Source organism: Dipteris shenzhenensis, chromosome 5 (assembly GCF_047967505.1).
Source record: "Dipteris shenzhenensis isolate YYH24624 ecotype China chromosome 5, Dip_SZ_1.0, whole genome shotgun sequence".
Lineage (NCBI taxonomy): Eukaryota > Viridiplantae > Streptophyta > Polypodiopsida > Gleicheniales > Dipteridaceae > Dipteris > Dipteris shenzhenensis.
Genome location: NC_141600.1, coordinates 43,163,519 through 43,181,885, shown reverse-complemented (window position 1 = coordinate 43,181,885; position 18,367 = coordinate 43,163,519). Strand labels below are relative to the sequence as shown.

The 18,367-nt window shown below is 48.2% G+C and overlaps 1 protein-coding gene across 4 annotated transcripts in view; it reads right to left on the bottom strand.

The window, feature by feature from the left end:
* LOC147902058 (nuclear-pore anchor-like) overlaps positions 1–18,367 on the bottom strand; it is a 194,651-nt gene that overhangs the window by 139,027 nt on the left and 37,257 nt on the right. For all 4 annotated transcript variants that reach the window (XR_015540999.1, XM_087374650.1, XM_087374651.1 and 1 more), the window contains exon 6: positions 7,782–7,847. Coding sequence is in view for 3 of the 4 variants with exons in the window: in XM_087374650.1 (XP_087230776.1) it covers positions 7,782–7,847 (66 nt within the window). In the remaining variant the exon portion in view is untranslated. The remainder of the gene's footprint in view (positions 1–7,781; positions 7,848–18,367) is intronic.

Sequence of the window (18,367 nt, the reverse complement as noted above, 5' to 3'; positions counted from 1 at the left end):
AGCCCAGGTTGTTGCCACCTCGTCCGCAACACTTCTTGATCAAGACCCAGTACAGGTGCCTCTTTCCGTGGATAGAGGGAAGGGGGTCTTACATTCTCTCCCTGTTTCGGTAGGAATCCTTCGGACCCCCTCCCCAGGACTGGCTCGACGGAACTCCTTTTCCGCTCTTGAGGACCTATCTGACCTCCCAGATGATGATTTTGTACCTTCCACTTTCGGAGAGCCAGTTATCGGCATCCCTATTGAGAGATCTTTCTCTCTCTCACCTGTGGACTTTCCTTCCCTTGGACCTCGTGTGTATGGCAAGAGGTCAGCTCCGATGGAGGGTTCTTTTTCCGCCACCAGGTCGGGTAAGGTATTCCAACCCGCTTCCTCCCGCCGATGAGGATAGCCAGTTGGAATGTACAAGGATTGGGCGGCATCCCTCATCGCCGTCGCAGACAGCTAATCAGGAATCAGCTCCATCTAGGTGTGTCAGGTGGTTCCTTAGGCATTCTTTTTCTTGCTCCAAGTCTGGTAAGCTACTTTCAAGCCGGACTTTTTGGCTTCTTGCCTTGGGAACCAGAGGAGGTACATGCATATCAATTTCAAATTCTATTCTCCCTCTGGTCATTGGACACAGTACCATCACCCCCTCCAAGGCCCACTAGATTTTACTTTTGATTGACGGACGTAAGGTTGGTTTCCTCAACCTCTACGCTCTGAACAACAGAGGGGACCGTGTTCTTTTTTGAAAAGAGTTGCTCTCGTGGGCTAACATTGCAAATTCATGGATTATTGGAGGTGACTTTAACATGGTTGAGGCACCATCCAATAAGCAAGGGGGCAGAGAAGGTGGTATTCATTCCCTCGAGAGAGCAGCTCGGGATGCCTTCTTGTTCAGGTTCAGTGGCAAAAATGTTTGGTCAGATGATGCATTTCATATTCAATCTCAGTCACTTTTGTTTTCGTGGTCGAATCGTAGGGTGCAGATGCCTATCCATGCTCGGATTGTGTGGATGACTAGGCTCTTGATAGAGAGGGACAGTTTGCATTGCACCTGGTGATTCCACCTCCGACCATTTTCCGGAAGTTTTGTCTATCTCAGAGCCCCATCTGAGAGGACGGTCTCATAGTATCAGGATCCCCAATGCCTTATACACAGATGAGACACTCACAGAGGTAGTCTTGGAGATCTGGGTTTCTCACTTGCAAGGGGGGGTGACCGATCCTTCACACGTGGCCACAGCACTTGCCAGTATCAGCCACTTTTATCACTCTGTCACTAGTGCTCGACGAGGTGAGGTACTCAAACCGGAGATGGTATCCACTGGTAGTTGGCAGCCTTGCAGAGGGAGAAGCAGAGACAACCATCAAATGCTTGGATACATGAGCGCCTTACTGCAGCAAGGGCTCACTTGCATACATTGCTTGATCAGAAAGCAGAGTATGCCTTTCATGCACGGGAGTCCTTTTGTATACAGATGGGAGGGAGAGTCAATAAACACTTTTTTTCTACACTTGGTCCCAGACATACTAGAGAGAGTGTCAGGCAGCTTATTGACTCTGACAGCGTTTTGCAGTCTCATCCAGATACCGTCATGCACTTAGCGACAGATTTTTATGCCTCCCTTCTTTCTGCAGATCTTGACACACAGCCCAGAGATGTGGCTAGAGATGTAGTTTGGTAGAGTTTACCTGTGTTGATCAGACTAGAGATGATATGCTCACTTGATGCACGCTTTACCAACACAGTTCAGGACTGCTCTCTCCGCCCTTCATAAGGACAAGTGCCCTGGTTCCGATGGTCTTACTCCATCTTTTTTTACAGCCTTTTGGCCCTGCAGGGCATTTGGGACTCGGGTGAGATGCCTGACTCACTGACCAAGGAACTCATACACCTTATCCTGAAAGGTGGCAACACAAATTTTGTATCCCATTGGAGACCCATCACTCTTTTGGGCACTCTATACAAAATCCTTGCCAAGGCGATCAGCATCCAATTGCAGCCCCTTCTTCCAGACCTCATCCATGATACTCAGACATGCTTTGTGCATGGCAGGAGCATATTGAATAATATCTTTTCCTATTGGGAAGCCACAGAGTGGGCTATGCAGAGCAGGCAGAGGCTGGCAGTTCTACTCTTGGACTTTGAGAAAGCCTATGACAGAGTAGATTGGGGTTTTCTTGAGGGCACTCTTCTACGACTTGGATTTTTTCAGATGCATGGATTGGAGGGGTGGCCTCCCTTTACAGATCAGCCCATAGCCAGGTTTTGATCGGAGGGGTAAGGGGTGACAGGTTTCAAATTTCCAGGTCAGTTCGTCAGGGATGCCCTTTAGCCCCCTTCCTCTTTCTTTTTGTGGTCTTGACTGTGAGTTGGCTGATGACACTGCTATTTTTATTGAGGCCTCTTCGCAATCACTTGATTCTTTCCGGACAGCCTTGGATATCTTTTGCTCAGCTGCAGGGGCACACATTAACTGGCATAAATCCTTTGGCTTTTGGATCAATGATGAGGACACTCCAGGCTAGGAAGTTGACATTGGCTTTTCCTGAATTCAGAGGGGTGTTCCTGTCAGATATTTGGGATGCCAGGTAGGCTTGGGCATCTCTCCAGCACAGCAGTTTGCCCCAGTACTTGAGAGTTTAAGGAAAAAGCTCATTTTTTGGAGCTCAGCCAAACTCGACCTTGCATCTAGAGTTGTGGTAGTGAACCAGGTTCTTTTGGCCACCGCCTGGTTTGTGTGTTCTTGCTGGTGCCGGTCTAGGGATTGCATCACTCAACTCATTAGACCAGTCAGGAATTTTGTATGGAGTGGACTTGCTGGCACAACAGATGTTGCACCGAGGGTGGCTTGGGAGACCATTATTCTCCCTACATGTGAAGAGGGCCTTAATATCATAGACCCGGACTTGCAATGCAGGGCAGTGCTTTGTAAGGCGGTAGTGAGGGGACTCATGCCTGGGCAGGAACCTTGGAAGGATTTCTTTTTTGGACGCATTCAGGCCTGCACACCTACCTTGGGAGATGATTGGGTGGACAGCCCTCGCTGGATTTTTACTTCCGCCCCTCTCAGATCTCCTGCCTCTCCTCTCATGACTGCCATCTTGAAAGCTTGAGGGAGCTTCAGAAACACTCTTCAAAGGGCTCCGCCCTCTACCCTCGAAGAGATTGATAGGCAGCCGATCATTTGGACCGATTGTATACTTGATGAGCATGGCAGACCACTGAGCACTTTCCATTACATGCAGTGGTCTAGATGGGAGACAGGCCCCGCCTACACAGTAGGCACTTGGAAGGCATTTATCAAGCTACCTGAGGATCAGAGACTACAGTCTGTGAGTCACCTCAGAGAAGTAGCACGCAAGATTCAGCAGATAGATGCAGCCATCCCGGTGGAATGGACAGTTGAGATGCCTATTACTTCCACCACTTGGATGGGAGCTTTTTTTAGGACAGCAGTTCCTCTACAAGTGAACGCTCTTCCAAGTCTCGAGGAAGGTGCACTGGTCTTTGACGTTGGGGATGGAGGTATACTCTCTAGATCCACGGATGATATTCTTCTAAAGGTTGCCTTTCAGCCTGTCAAGATTGCTGGTTTTGTGGACCATGGAGCGGGCTTGCAGTAGTACTTAGACCCCGACCCTCTGCTCTTGGCCTTGGGATCCTGGAGATTGTGGTTATATAGAGGTGCACCTATCAGGTGCTTGCAGTGGGACCCAGGAGAGTGGGAGTGGGTAGATCATGGGCACCGAGAGAGGGGGATTCCCTTCTTTCGTTTCACGGTTGATAATGCAAGGAGATTTCAGCTGAGCAGTAGGGATTGGATTCCCTCCAGAGCCCCCCATTGGGACAGCTTCTTCATCACCGCAGATTTGCGTAGGAATTTCTTGAGGAGGCTCTGGAAATCCCTCAGAAATAGAAAGATCACTCTTTTCTTTTGGCTTTCTAATCATGGAGGGATTGCAGTGAACCTGTGGAGATCACGGTTTGGGGCTGATCCCACTTGCCCTCACTATCATTCTGCAGAGGAGTCAGTGCGACATTGCCTTTGGGACTGCAATCGAGCGAGGACTATTTGGAAAGGGGTTGCTCGGATACTCAGCATTTTTCATACTTCCCCTTTCTTCATGACTTGGGGCTTAGTCGCATGGTTATCCCTTACTGGGCCCCAAGTGTTTTATGAGGGTGAGCCTTCTTCTTGGGCACTCTCGGTCCGCCGGCAAGGGATAGAGCCCTGCTCTCTTCACGATGTACCATTTACTCCCTTCAAAGCTTCTCATGCTTCAGTGGACACCTCTTGGGAGATTTTGGCTAGCATTTCCTCTTGCCACATTTGGAGAGCCAGATGTACAGAGGCCTTGGATGGCACCCAGATACACCCTTCACAAGTGTTCACGGGTATTTGGACTGACACGGTTCACACTTTGATAGCCATATGGGCTAGCATGCAGGGCCTTTCACGAGCAGCCTCTTCTAGGAGGACTGTATTTCTTCGAGTTTGGAGGGGTTCTCCCTTTTTCTCGGAGGTTTCTACTGGATTGAGATGGCACTATCAGCCCCAATCCTCTCTTTGGCTCTTGAGCTTTTCATGCATTGCATGGTGTATCCCGTATGGAGCTTGCTCTAACGGTTTTCTTTAATACTTAATAGAAGTCTCTTTTTGCCAAAAAAAAAAAAAGCCTTGCCGGTACCTCTCCTCCCGCACATATCCTCTATTGCAGCTCTTTTGGGGAGAGTATTGCATTCCGAAGCGGGATTTTTGGGTCTTCAGCAGAGAGATCCGAATCTGTATTTTGTGGGATATGGAGCCTTCATGTTTGGATATTGATAATGGTTTGGAAGATCCTCTTCGCATTCTCTTATCTTTTTCTTCCTTCTCAAATGCGTGCTACAAGTGTAGACAAATTGGTCAATTTGCTCGGAGCTGCCCTTCACAATCATGTCAATCTGCTCATTCTGTTCCTCAGACTACTACTCCTCTTCATTTCGATAAGATGCAACAGTTGAGCACAACAAGAAAAGAATGGAGACGGGTACACCCCCCAGGAAAAGAAATCATTTCACCGTCTCCTTTGGTTCCTTTGTCAAATCCGTTTCAGGCTCTGTCAATGCCGGATACACTTATGCTTGAAACACGGCAATCTTCTGGTGTTAATGCTTCCGATTCTCAAGAGTCCTCTTCAGCCCAACAATCCTCCTTGGTTGGAATTAACTCTCAGCAGGCCTTACTGGTTGATGAGAGACTCTATTGAATTGCAAGTGGATCTTTCTCCTTTGGATATAGTTCATGATTGTGTAGTGGCAACAGATGTGGATTTGCAAGCCAAACATAATCAGACTGGGGTTAATACTATGGATGCTACTGCTGGACTGAATACAGATGCTACACCATTGTCGGATCTGGCTCCTGCCTCTCCATTTTCCCTGGATACTTTCCATCCTTGGTTGCGACAGGTTTTTGACCCTGTGATTCAAAAATTTTGGGTGCCTGCTTATCTTAAAAAGAATCACAAGGGTAAAAAACACCTTCATTTTATTGATGGTGATGTGGTTCCTTTACAATGCAAACAATCTCACTGTGGAGGATATTCTACTGGATGCCTCCCCTAGTGACTTGTAAACTTTTTTACTGTTTTAGCTTTCACTTAGCCTCCTGGTTTTTCCCAAGGGCCTACTTGTAATCGTTTTACTTTTGTACTTCATCATGGGTTTTCACCTCTTCTGAGGTTTCCCACAAAGAAATATAAGATTTCACTATATAAAAAAAGTGAGTGTGTGTGTGTGTGTGTGTGTGTGTATACCAAAAAAAAAAAAAAAAGTGTGTGTGTGTGTGTGTAGAGAGAGAGAGAGAGAGAGAGAGATGATACGATATGATATGGTTTGTATCAATGCCCATTGGAGACCCAACAGGTCTATGGGACAGATCCAATAATCCACCAGTAATGCTCATAACAGGCCTGAGAATATCTGTTAGATGTTATATGCCTATCTATGAGACTAGTACTTGTCTGGCTAGCTTGTGTGCCAAGTCCAAGATTTCATGTCAATGCCCAAAAACTGAAGGAAATTGGCACACAAACAACTTGCTTCTCATGAAGTAAAAGACAATTGGACTACATAAAATGACGATCAGCTTCACATAAAATGACAAGAAACAACTCAATCTACCAAAATTGCCATGGAAGTCTCCTCAGGTCGACCGACCTTGTTGGAGCTCACAAGAACATGGCGACCACAACAGTTCCACAATCATCTCTACAAGTAAAACCTCTACACCGACTCTCATGACACACACGCACACCCAGACCTGCTCAGGTCGGTAAAAGGACCTCAGAGGTCATGTTCTTGCAGATATATAGGAGCCAGAAGAGTCGATTGCCACCTCGTCCATTGCCAAGAGCCATGCGAACCGCCACTAGGAACTTCCACATCTTGCATGCAAGCTATTGCCAGCCACATGTCTCACTATGCACTGACTACACGTGAGTTTGGTGATGATCCAATCAAAGCCCTTGATTGATCACAATGACCAATCAATGCTCAAGTATAACAACCTCCTCTAGAACTTAGTCACTAAGTCTCTCATGAGGATGAACTCCCAACAAAAACCTCTTCATGATACTAGCTGTTTGGCTGGTGTCTTGAAGATTGTTGAATGAAATGGCTTCAATACTGTCTTTCTCCCTGATGTGTATACAAGCTCAACAAGGATGAAGTGTGTGTTCTTCCCTTGTGTTTCTCCCTGATGTGCGTACAAGGTCGACATTAATGAAATGTGTGTTTTTCACTTTCTACTTAACCTACTGGGCATATCTTGCATATTATGTCTTCTCATGAGCATTAGACTTTTTCACCTGCCGCTTTCCACTTCTAGATCATGTGAGCCGGTCCTCATTCTGCATATTATATGTCTTGAATACTGAGATATAATATCATCTCCAATAATTCAGCATAGAATTCATCTCTTTCTTGTAAAATTCCATTTTCTCTTTTGGTTCATGCCATAGCACATCCAATATTTTCTTTCTTGCCAATTCTCTCAAGCAGACCTATGGCATTTATCCCCAAAACTCCAGCCAATTAGTTCCTCCTTTTACCAGCCATTGTCTTTTGTTGCATCCATAGCAATCTGTGGGAGTATATTTGCAAACATCTTAACCACCGTGCTGAGGTACCGTATGTGTTCACATGGTGCTTCCCCTTCCTCCTAGCATGATGGGGTAAGGGGTTTGTAGCTTGATTTCCAACTCTCCTACGAGAAACATTTTTTGTGCCCCTACTCTTTTCTAGTATTCCCTAGAGAGTCCACGTGCCCAAGCCTGGCATTCATAGAGCACCATCGTTTGCACCAAGAGAACTTATGAATGAAACACTTGAGAGATGATGCTACAGGTTCTAAGTAAAGAGCGGCAGCGCTCCTCCAGCCAAAAAACAAATTGTGCGGCCCCACCTTACACATACATACATACATACATATATATGCATATGCATACAAACACACACACACACACATATACACATAATTTTAAAAAATAGTAGAGGGTCTAGAAAAAGCATAATCCAAATGGAATCAATAAATTTTGAAAATAATGTTATGATAAGATTTCAACAAACCCTATACTGTGATATGGTGTCTCTGCTGAAAACTTCCTCTTCCTTTTACTTTAACTTTTCCAAAAAGAACCAGAAGTTTCGCAAGTGTTCCCAATTCCTATACACTTTAGCATGGCACCAATGATGATGAGAAGCAACCACAAGGGAGGCATCTGGGAGAACTTTTATCAAAGAAACTCACTGTTACAACTTCAAGAGAATAGTGATCTTCTTTACTTGCAGCATCCTCTTTGATAAATCTAAGCTCCTGTATTCAAAACGATTTGTGCTCCTGAATCAGTCAACATCTAAAGGTACAGCTTTAGCATCTTTGGAACTACCAATCAAAACAGTATATCCTATCAAATACTTATGCACAATCCAAAGAACCTTCAAACGTTAAACCACCTAAACAAGAAGAGACACAATGCATTCAACCCATCTGCTCCACTCACTTGATAATACCCAGAACAACATCAATGTTCAAGGCATCAATGAAAATATTTCTGTACTCTATGCAAAAAACAGTACCACCACCAAAAGGAAGAGACCAGAACAAGGGTGTTGGGGAGCCGTAAAAGCAAAAAAAGTATTTCTATATTGTTGATGTATGCATCTATGTAGTGTATGTAGAGTACTGTGTACTTGTGTGCATATGTGCACAGATCTCTCTCCATTGGAGACTTCCAAGGTTGGCCCTAGAGTCATCCAGACGACTCGCAGAGAGCGGGGCAGACACATGGTATGCACGCATATCTACATGGCTTGCCAGGCACGGTATCCAGATGGACAGGCTTCCCCCCTTTCAGTACAGCATGCATGCACCTCCTGAGTCGATCCCGCGAGATGAGATCAACCGTATCATACGGTTAGACCTCCTACAGCCTCACACATCCCGGACTTGGGGGGGGGGGGGGGGGGCCAGGAGCTTCCCACTAAGACCTAGTTTTATCGCGACCACTTCTTGAGAGTATCAGAGGAGGGATTCATTATTAGACCCCAATATCTCAAGGATAGATGAGTATCTCATGCACTGAGGATTGCCATTGGTCAGATGCGGGTGCGGGTTTCATCCCATCAGCTGAGGATTCAGGCAGGGAGAGCAGCAGGTATACCTAGAGAGCAACGGGTCTGTACGCTATGTACGCTAGGGGCGGTTGAGACAAAGGAGCATTTTCTTTGTGTTTTCCAAGCCTACTACGAGATTCGGGAATGCTACCACAGTCTCTACCTAGACAAAGGAGCATTTTCTTTGTGTTTTCCCAACCTACTACGAGATTCAGGGACGCTACCACTGTCTCTTCCATATCTGTATCGGGCTTTATCTGATGGAATGCGGCGACACAGGGAGACGCTTCTACGATAGATCAGAGAGCAGGAGGGGATGGTCAGACCACTACAAGACATAGAGGGTGATGGGGCACAACGGCACGTCACAGACTTCTATACATTTGAGTCAGCCCCCGGACATAATGGAGTGGAGGAAGAGGAGCTAGCCGATATGAGAGCAGTCTGGATGAGCAGCCGGCACATTACCACCGAGAGAGGGGCGCAGAGCCGAGGAAGAAGTCTGCTCCTGTCTCCGTGCTTGGAGTATCCTCTCGCGGTATCTAAGTGCCTCATGAATGAAACCTGCCAAACACCGCTAGTCTGGGTAGGAGAGGAAATGGGCTAAAATCCCATAACTATCTCTGAAGAGGCAGTGGAAACGTCCTCGGATCTCATAGTACACAGGACACTTGAAGATGAAATGCTCCTCTATCTCAACCTCCTGTATGTCACATAGTGTGCATATGCGCCACTCCCTGGGTAGTCGCTCTGCTCTACTGCTCTCAATGCGAAGTCTGTGTGAAGAGACCCGGAACCGCCCAAGAGAGATCCTCATCGAGTGGGGTAGGTGAATCTGTGTGTATCCTGGTGGGTCAATGAAACCCTTCGCTATGATATGTAAGAAGTGATCTCTGTAGAAGCTAAGCTTCACTCGGAGTTCACTCAGTTCCAACCAGGTCCGAAAAGTGTGTAGCTGTAGTAGATCCTCACGGATAACCTGGTTGACCTCGTGTGATAAGAGGGGAGAGAACGGAGCATCCATGCTATACTGGAAGGGAGGTAGTCTATCCATGTGGAGCCCCAGTCGCTCAAACCATCTCTCTGTACGTGCATACCAGCACCTCTGATCTCCTCCTGCTGCAAGTGCCATAGAAGAGGATAGAGCTATCCATGGTAGCCTGCTACGCCCCGAGGTATAATCCCCATATTCCCTAACTCGGTACAGATATGTGATGACCTAAAATGCAGCATCTAGCTGTAAAGGGGGTGACCCAAACTCAGCCTGAATGATCTGGTGAGGAACGGATGACTTACCACAAATCATCCGTGATAGCATGAGAACCTGTAGCCACTCCACGTGGGCCCACTATGTATCCGACAAGTCTGGCCCCCAACAAGGGCTGTCATACATCCCCACTGGGCGAGCCAAGGAGTCAAAAAGCAACCCCTTGGTGCGTGGATCCTGAAAGTGTGAGCTCAAATGATCTCCTAGTCATAACCCAAGTCCTGTAGGCACTCACTCTGCCAGAAACTCTCTCGTAAAGTGCCATGACAGCCCAAATGATCTCCTAGTCATAACCCAAGTCCTGTAGGCACCGTATGAGGCGGGCTCTCGGGACCGTGTCAAATGCCTTGCGAAAATCCACAATGCAACAATAAACCCTCTGCTTCCGTGACCTCGCCTCCTCGATGATACATCTGAGCGTCAGAATGTGGTCCATGATTCCATGATCACGCCGGAATCCGGCCTGTCCTGCTCCTCTGAGTCCTCGACACTCTGCAAGTCTGCTAACCTCGGAGTTAAGTACTGATGCATAAATCTTGGACATGACATGTCCAATCATAATGGTCCTGTAGTTCTTCGGGCTCATGGGATCCCCTGCCTTGTGGATGGGTGAGATAGTGTTAATGGTCCAAGTGTGTGGAAATCCCAAATAAACCGCTTCATTAAAAAGCTTTGCTAAGATCGGGGCTAGGAGGTTAATCCCATATGCAATGAACTCAGTGCATAGTCCCTCATGATCCTTCGCTCAGCCATTATGAAGTTTCAGTACAGCATCCTTTATCCCTCCTCTAGTGAAGAGGGTGCAGGATGTGGGATGAGGCATGTGTGAGAGGCTAGGGACTGGCTGATTTGGGATGTCATAAAGTGTGCGTGCATAATCAAACCAGATCTGGGTGTCAGTGAGTGGGTGAGGGGACCGTTCTTCTAGAAATCTCTGCAAGAAGTCCTTAGAGACAAAATGTAGCTCCTCCTCGTTTCAACGAACGAAGTCTAGTTTCTTCCTCCGTACCAATCTACGGTATTCACGTAGCATATCTGGTGCACTCGGAAGACTGTTTTTGGTTTCGAATCTGAGTTGACGGCGTAAGGCCTTACACTCATCATCGTACCAACTATTACAGGGTACGGTTCCAGGGGGTGGTGGGAGGGTGGAGTGGGTGGTGTGGGGAAAAGCGTGAATGGCAGCCTCGTGTAGTGAGCGGGTGACAAGGGCAGCACGATCCTCTAAAAGGGGTATGAAGTCAATATAAGAGGTGCAGCAAATGCAACCTGATAGGTTGCCTCATAAAGCATGGAATGCCAGCACAAAGCTTCAAAAGAACCACAAAAGTAAGATCATCTGTACGGGACCGGCAACCGACATAAGAAAATGGTTCAGCAAATGGAAAGTGAAAGCATATTTGACCATGCCGCCTGAAAAGGTCACCATGCAAGAGTTTCAACTGTCTTTACTGAGCACTTTGCAAACTCACTAGCTCACAAGTGAAAAGAGGGTAAAGCTGGAATATTACCAAGACAACATAAATCCCACATGCTGGTCTACATACATGTCCATAGAGACTCATGCTCAGCCTTATATTAGCACACCTATCCCCCTTCTATAGCGCAGAAACATAGCCAAGTTTCATACCAGATCTCATACATTTGCAATTGAGAAGGGAGCTTGGATGCATCAGCCCAGACATGCTAGAGTCTGTACCCTTTGTGACATGCAGACAGTTGAGACGGAGGCACATGTGGCTCTACAGTGCCCCCGATATGCACATATCAGAGAGGACTACCACCAGATACTGGAGGACTCCGCTCAGCTAACATCAGTTCTCTCTACTGCCTCTCCGGCAGCATTGGGATCTTTTATCACTCGTCTTTTTACCTGGCGTCAGGAACTAATAGATTCCTGACCCCTCTCCTTGAGGAGACTCTATTTTACATTGTACTGAGACGGGTCCCATGGGTCATTTTTGGCTCCCCGAGGACGTTAATAGACTCTACTTCTACTTCTCTCTCTCTCTCTCTCTCTCTCTCTCTCTCTCTCTCTCTCTCTCTCTCTCTCTCTATCTATCTTGCATACATTGACTTTATACCCCTATTAGAGGATCGTGCTGCCCTAGTCACTCGCTCACTTCACGAGGCCGCTCTTCACACCTTCCCCCACACCACTCGCTCCACCCGCCCACCACCACCTGGGACCGTACCCTGTAATAGCTGGTACGATGATGAGTGTAAGGCTTTACGCCGTCAGTTCAGATTCGAAACAAAAAACAGCCTTCCGAGCGAACCAGAGACACTACACGAGTACCGTCGTCTGATACGCAAGAAGAAACTTGACTTCGTGCGCCGGAACGAGGAGGAACTACTGAACATTCTGTTCAGTAACAACTCTAAGAACTTCTGGCGGAGATTTCTAGAGGGACGGTCCCCCCCCCACCACTCACTGACACTTAGGTATGGTCTGATTATGCACGCACGCTCTATGATATCCCAAATCAGCCAGCCCCTAACCTATCACATATGCCACGCCCCACATCCTGCACCCTCTTCACTAGGGGGGGGTAAAGGATGCCGTAATGAAACTTCATAATGGCCGAGTGAAGGATCATGGGGGACTATGCACTGAATTTATTGCATATGGGATTAACCTCCTAGCCCCGATCTTAGCCAAGCTATTTAATGAAGCTGTCTGCTTAGGGTTTCCACGCACCTGGACCATCAACACTATCTCACCCATCCACAAGGCAGGGGATCCCATGAAACCAGAGAACTACAGGACCATTATGATTGGACATGTCATGTCCAAGATTTATGCATCAGTACTTGATTCTGAGGTCAGCAGATTTGCAGAGAGTCGAGGACTCAGAGCAACGGGACAGGCTGGTTTCAGATGAGATCATGGGACCATGGACCATATTCTCACGCTCAGATGTATCATCAAGGAGGCAAGGGCACGGAAGCAGAGGGTTTACTGTTGCTTTGTGGATTTCCGCAAGGCATTTGACACTGTTCTGAGAGCCCGCCTCATATGTCGCCTACAGGATTTGGGTTATGACCAGGAGATGCTGTCATGGCACTTTATGAGCGAGTTTCACGCAGAGTCCAGACAAGATCTGGATGGACAGACAAGATCATGAGCACTATCGGGGTCAAACAAGGGTGCCCAATATCACCTACCTTGTTTGGCCTCTACATCGACAAGCTCAAGACAGTGATGCAGGCACAAGGTGGGACAGGTTGCTCTCTCGTGGGCACGCTGATCCAAATATTGCTTTACGTAGATGACGTGGCTCTCTTGTCTTCCTCAGCAGAGGGGCTCCAGAGACACCTTGACGCACTACAGTCCTTTTGTGAGTCTCATGATTTGAAGGTCAACTTGGGTAAAACCAAGGTTATAATCTTCAATACATCTCGAGCCATCATTTGATCCACCAGGATACACGCAGATTCACCTACCCCACTCGCTGAGGATCTCTCTTGGGCAGTTCCGGATCTCTTCTCACAAACTTCGTATCGAGAGCGACAGAGCAGAGCGGTTACCCAGGGAGAGGCGCATATGCACACTGTGTGACATGCAGGAGGTTGAGACACAGGAGCATTTCATGCATCAGACACTCTTATATCGGTGATACAGGATGTTGCCGCCAAATCCTTTCCCACGATACAATCTGCACGTGTTCCAAATAAGAAGATGCCCCAAAATCCATGGTTTGATCATGAGTGAGAGCCCACCTTACACGTGAGATAGCACTGGGATATTTGACTCCACCAAAGGCACACCGAATCTCACGCCGAGTGACACGGCATAAGAAGCGGGCTTTCCTCATGCACAGGATGGATGAGGTGATCAATTCTTTTCGCGGAGGAGATCCTACCACGGGATGGAGACTCCTATCAAAAGGGAAGTCACCCATTCCCATCACATATCCCGCAGTCTAGCACACATACGCTTGCTCTTTGTATGATGTCCCAGGTTAGGCACCACCTGATATGTCCTCTATGCCCAGACCCACCACATGTCATCTGTTTACTTCGCAAAATATACGAGTTGTGCCCTTCTTCGGCTTCATAACCGACGATCACCGGATCATGAGGGACTACGCACTGAGCATTTTGCGCATGGGCAAGAGATCCTGACCCCGATATTAGCACAGCTGTTCAATCATGCCGTATGCCATGGCTTCTCACCTACCTGGAGCACCAACCACCATAGTACCGATACACAAGGCAAGTGATCCCATGGACACTCGGAATTACCATACTCTTATGATTGGCCACACTTTGGCTAAGATATATGGATCGGTCCTAGAGAGGGAGATCAGCAGCCACAGAGGGTCATGGACAGCGGGCACTTGGGCAGGTAGGATTTCGAAGACAGCACTCCACCCTGGATCACATTTTCACCCTGAGGGCTATTATTGAGGCGAAGTCGAGGCGTCAGCATATCTACACTTGCTTCGTAGATTTTCGTAAGGCATTTGACACTGTCCCACGCCCTCGCATGATCAGGAGGCTACAAGAGTTACGGCTCTCAGATATCATGATTTGGGGGGTCAAGAGTCTATATGAGTCTGCCAGAGGGAGGATACGTGCCCCAGGAGGCTTATCAGACTAGATTGAGAGCACCATCGGAGTTAAGCAAGGCTGTCCCCTATCACCAACTCTCTTCGGGCTCTATATTGACATAATCACTTCTTTTGTCGATGGACTAGGTGGAGACGCTCCTAGCGAACCTAATGGTACAGATATTGTTGTATGTCGATGACATAGTCCTCATATCATCCTCAGCAGGAGGGCTGCAGAGACATCTAGAGGCTCTGGAGGTGTTCTGCAAGGAGAGAGACTTAACAGTTAACCTTGGGAAGACCAAGGTAATGGTCTTCAACACCTCACGAGCAGCGTCCCATCATCATAGTTTCACAAACCGTGGCGAGCCTGTGGAGATAGTGCAGTGCTACACATATTTGGGGATAGTGTTCATTGGACCAGGTTTCACGACGATCCATGCGGGTATGGCGCGACTCACACAAGGACGGGGTGCTCTGGCTCGACTAGAGAGGAGATGCTTCCAGGCACACTTCCAGGACCCCCCGACGAAGGGTTGGCTCTTCGACACACAAATGAAACTAACTGCCATGTACGCAACACCTTTTTGGGGGAGTGATATTTCAGCGACGGAGTGGAAGAGATTTGAGAGATTGCAGGTGACCATGGGATCCAGGATGATTCGGAGTAAACCCTCAATCCCCCATCAGATTATACAGGCAAAGTTCGCCATGACCCCTCTCCAAGTTGATGCCATCTTCCAAACAGAGACATTCCTCCACAGAGTTTGGACCCTACCCCAAGGGAGACTACCTTGGTTAGCACTTGAATCCTCCATGTGACTAGCAGAGAGTGGTGTTGATACGGCATGGTACGCACGGATATCCACATGGTTTGGTAGTCACGGCATTCAGATGGACAGACTTCTTCCCTTTCAGTGCAGCCTAGACGCACCACCCGAGATGATCCCACGAGATGAGATCAACCGTATCATATGGTTGGACCTCCTCCAGCTCCATACATCTAGGGCTTGGGGGGGAGAGGATCTCTCCACCAAGCTCCAGTTCTACCATGATCACTTCCTGAGGGTCTCGGAGCACGGTCTTGTCATCAGACCTCAATATCTTGAGGATAGGAGAGTTTCACATGCACTAAGGATCGCCATTGGTCAGATACGAGTCTCGTCACATCAGCTGCTGCGGATTGAGACTGGGAGAGCTGCAGGCCTCCCAGAGAACAGAGGACTTGCACACTATGCCAGATGGGAGAGATCGAGACGGAGGAGCATTTTCTATGTGTCTGTCCGGTCTACTATGAGATCCGAGAACGATATCACTCTCTCTTTCAGGAGGGGCATGGCTTTGGTCCACTCACATGGTTGATATATTTTCATGATCTGTGTTGGGCTCTACCTGCTTGAGATGCGCCGACAGAGAGACACATTGATGCGACAGACCAGAGAGCAACATGGACTGATGCCACAGATCACCATCGACAGATCACAAACTTTTGTCACAAACTTCTATGCATCGGAGTCAGTTGCCAGTGTAGCTGAGGGAGAGGAGCTTGATGAGATGAGAGCATCATGGATCAGTAGCAAGACTGTCCACCAAGATGTGGTCAAACAAGTGACACACTCTTCACGTACGACACGGAGAAAGCCCAGAGTACACACGATCGAGGTCTGGCCTATCTCCTCCCTTCTCAAAGGTGACTGCCAGAGAAGAGGCATCACGCTTGACGTAGCTCTCTGGATCCAGAGACCGAGGAGACCACACCCTCCCCCACGTCGCGAGACAGCTCAACAAACACAGATACGAGAGCTTCTCACATCTCATTAAAGTGCCTACCAGGTTACCTGGATATATGGAACCTGAGCACGTACTAGGAGTGCTACCCCTGAGCGCTGACACGCTTATGTTACTTTGCTACTCTAGTGTCTTCCTTTGCTCACTAGGGTCTAAGTGAACCCTTTGCTTCAGCCCTCAGTGGCTTATATGAGGTACTTCTTGGGTTCGCAATTTGTCTCATAGGACCGCGAGGCCTCTCGCAGACATTAATCTCTCTCTCTCTCTCTCTCTCTCTCTCTCTCTCTCTCTCTCTCTCTCTCTCTCACACACACACACACACACAGCAGATGGACAGGCTTCCCCCCGTTCAGTACAGCATGGATACGCCTCCCGAGTCGATCCCGAGAGATGAGATCAACCGTATCATACGGTTAGACCTCCTCCAGCTTCATACATCCCGGACTGGGGGGAGGACCAAGAGCTCCCCACCAAGACCCAGTTTTATCACGACCACTTCTTGAGAGTATCAGAGGAGGGATTCATCACCAGACCCCAGTATCTCGAGGACAGAGGAGTCTCCCATGCACTGAGGATTGCCAAAGGTCAGATGCGGGTTTCGTCCCATCAACTGAGGATCGAGGCAGGGAGAGCAACAGGTATACCCAAAGAGCAGTGGGTCTGCATGCTATGTACGCTGGGGGCAGTTGAGACAAAGGAGCATTTTCTTTGTGTTTGTCCAGCCTACTACGAGATTTAGGGGCACTACCATTGTCTCTACCTAGAGGGGAGTGGCTTCGGCCCTTTGTCACAACTGATCCATTTCCATGACCAAGTCTCTATCGGGCTTTATCTGATGGAGATGCGTCAGCACAGGGAGACACTTCTGCAACAGATCAGAGAGCAGCAAGGGATGGCCAGACCACCACACGACATAGAGGATGACCGGGCACAGCGACGCATCACAGACTTCTATACATTTGAGTCAGGCCCAGGACACAGTGGAGTGGTCAGGCCCAGGACACAATGGAGTGGAGGAGGAGCTAGCCGACATGAGAGCAGTCTGGATGAGCAGCCGGCATAGTACCACCGAGAGGGGCACAGAGACCACATGCGCGACAGAGAGTCCCCAGAGTACTCTATCGAGGTCCAACCTATCACAGCTTTCCTCGTGGGGGACCGATAGAAACGAGGGGTCACTCTGGACATAGCTCAGAGAGTCCAGAGAAAAAAGGAGACCGCGTCCTCCCCCACCGCAACGCAAGACAGCTCAACAAGCACAGATACGAGACATCTTCGCAGCCCACCAGAGAGCCATCATTGTACCAGGATTCGGTTTCTAATTATGATCTGAGTCCCAACATCGAGACTGACTTGTTTTTCAGTTTGTTCCTGGTACTGGATAGATTGATCTGGCCCACTATGCAGTTGCAGTTGACTATTTTCTATTCATGATTATGACTTTGTTAGCATAGATTAGTATTCAACAAGGGTCCTAGCGTGCCCTTTGATTCAGCCCACTAAGGCTTGTATGAGTTCGCTTTTCTGTGTCCCATAGGCCCACGATGCCTCCAGTGGACATTAATATATCTTTCTTTCTTTCTTTATTTTCTCTCTCTCTGTCCACTCACACAGCTGATACATTTTCATGATCAGGTCTGTGTTGGGCTCTACCTGCTTGAGATGCATCGACGGAGAGACACACTGATGCAACAGGCCAAAGAGCAGCATGGACTGATGCGACAAGTCACCGACAAATCACAGACTTTTGTTACAGACTTCTATGCATCTGAGTCAGCTGAGGTTGATGAGATGAAAGCATCATGGATCAGCAGTAGGAGTGCCCACCACGATGTGCCAGACGAGGGACACACTCCACGAGCGACACGGAGAGAGACCAAAGCATGCACGATCGAGGTCCGCTCTTCTCAGAGGCGACCGCCAGAGACGAGGCATCACCCTTGATGTAGCCCACCGGATCCAGAGATCGAGGAGACCACGCCCTCCCCCACGTCGCGAGACAGCTCAACAGACACAGATACAAGAGCTTCTCACATCTCATCAGAGTGCCACCAAGTTACCTCGATATGTGGAACTTGAGCATGTACTAGGAGGGCTAGCCCTGAGCAC